We start from the raw sequence: 916 nt of genomic DNA, 5'->3' as shown, positions 1-916 counted from the left end.
CTTCGCTTTTCCCAGCCTCCGGCTTTTCTCCCGGTCGGGTTTTCCCGGGGGCGGGGTTTTTCAGCGTCGTGTTTTCGCCCAGTCCTCCGGAAGCTCTTCCCGGAGGGTGCGGTGGCCTCGTCTTCCCAGCCTCGTGTCAAAGGACAAGGCTGTAGTCGACAAAGGGGCGGTGTCAATCCGGTTCCGCATCGTCAACGAGCTGCTCCTCAGAGCACGATGCCGCAACGGCGGTCCCAGGTCGCGGACGAGGTCCCGGCTGCGTACGGACCGTATCGGGCGGAGATCCCCTCTGAGCGGCGGCGAACCGAGAAGGCCGCTCAAGTGAAAGGCGGGCGCCGGGGGGAACTCAGCTCTCTGACCCTGACGGCGGCGTCGGCGCGGTGTCTAGAAACCTCGTGCGTTCTGGCCGTGTCCGGCGCCAATGCTGGATGGAAAACCGGACCCGTCCTGAGTATGGCATGTCCGCGCGGGCCGCGAAGCGAGTCCACGGACTGCGAGTGAGCCCCCGCGCGCCTGGCCCCTCGGAGCTAGATGCCAGCCCGGCCGCCCGTGGCGGTCGCGGCTAGGCTTGGAGTCCCAGTGCCGCGAGGCCTGGTGCCGCAAACCCCCCGGGTAGGCCCTCTAGCTGTTAACCTCTCCTAGCCTAGCAGTGAGGCCCCTCACCGCAGGGGGCGATAATTGCCAGCGTCGTCGTCCGTGTTCGGCCGCCTCAGACCTCGCTCCACGCCGTCGCACCCCACCAGGACGGTCGACACACACCACTCCACCGGCACCAAAAACCACAGCCATGGGTAAGCATGGCGACCCGCGCAAGTCGCGGAGCAAGATCCCGGCCTTCAGCAAGGGCGCGTCGTCGGCGAACCCCGACCGCAAGGCGGGCAAGAAGGCGAACGGGTCCGGCGGGTCCCTGCGCGAC

At 67.7% G+C, this 916-nt stretch overlaps 1 protein-coding gene across 1 annotated transcript in view; it reads right to left on the bottom strand.

Moving 5' to 3' along the window:
* AURANDRAFT_59699 (hypothetical protein) overlaps nt 1-789 on the bottom strand; it is a gene marked incomplete at both ends in the record, with an annotated part of 6,344 nt that extends 5,555 nt beyond the window's left edge. The window contains one exon of the mRNA XM_009044198.1: nt 781-789. Coding sequence (XP_009042446.1) covers nt 781-789 — 9 coding nt within the window. The remainder of the gene's footprint in view (nt 1-780) is intronic.
* Between the last annotated feature and the right edge of the window lie 127 nt (nt 790-916).

Source organism: Aureococcus anophagefferens (assembly GCF_000186865.1).
Source record: "Aureococcus anophagefferens unplaced genomic scaffold AURANscaffold_179, whole genome shotgun sequence".
Taxonomy (NCBI): Eukaryota; class Pelagophyceae; order Pelagomonadales; family Pelagomonadaceae; genus Aureococcus; species Aureococcus anophagefferens.
This window is presented reverse-complemented; position numbering and strand designations above follow the sequence as displayed.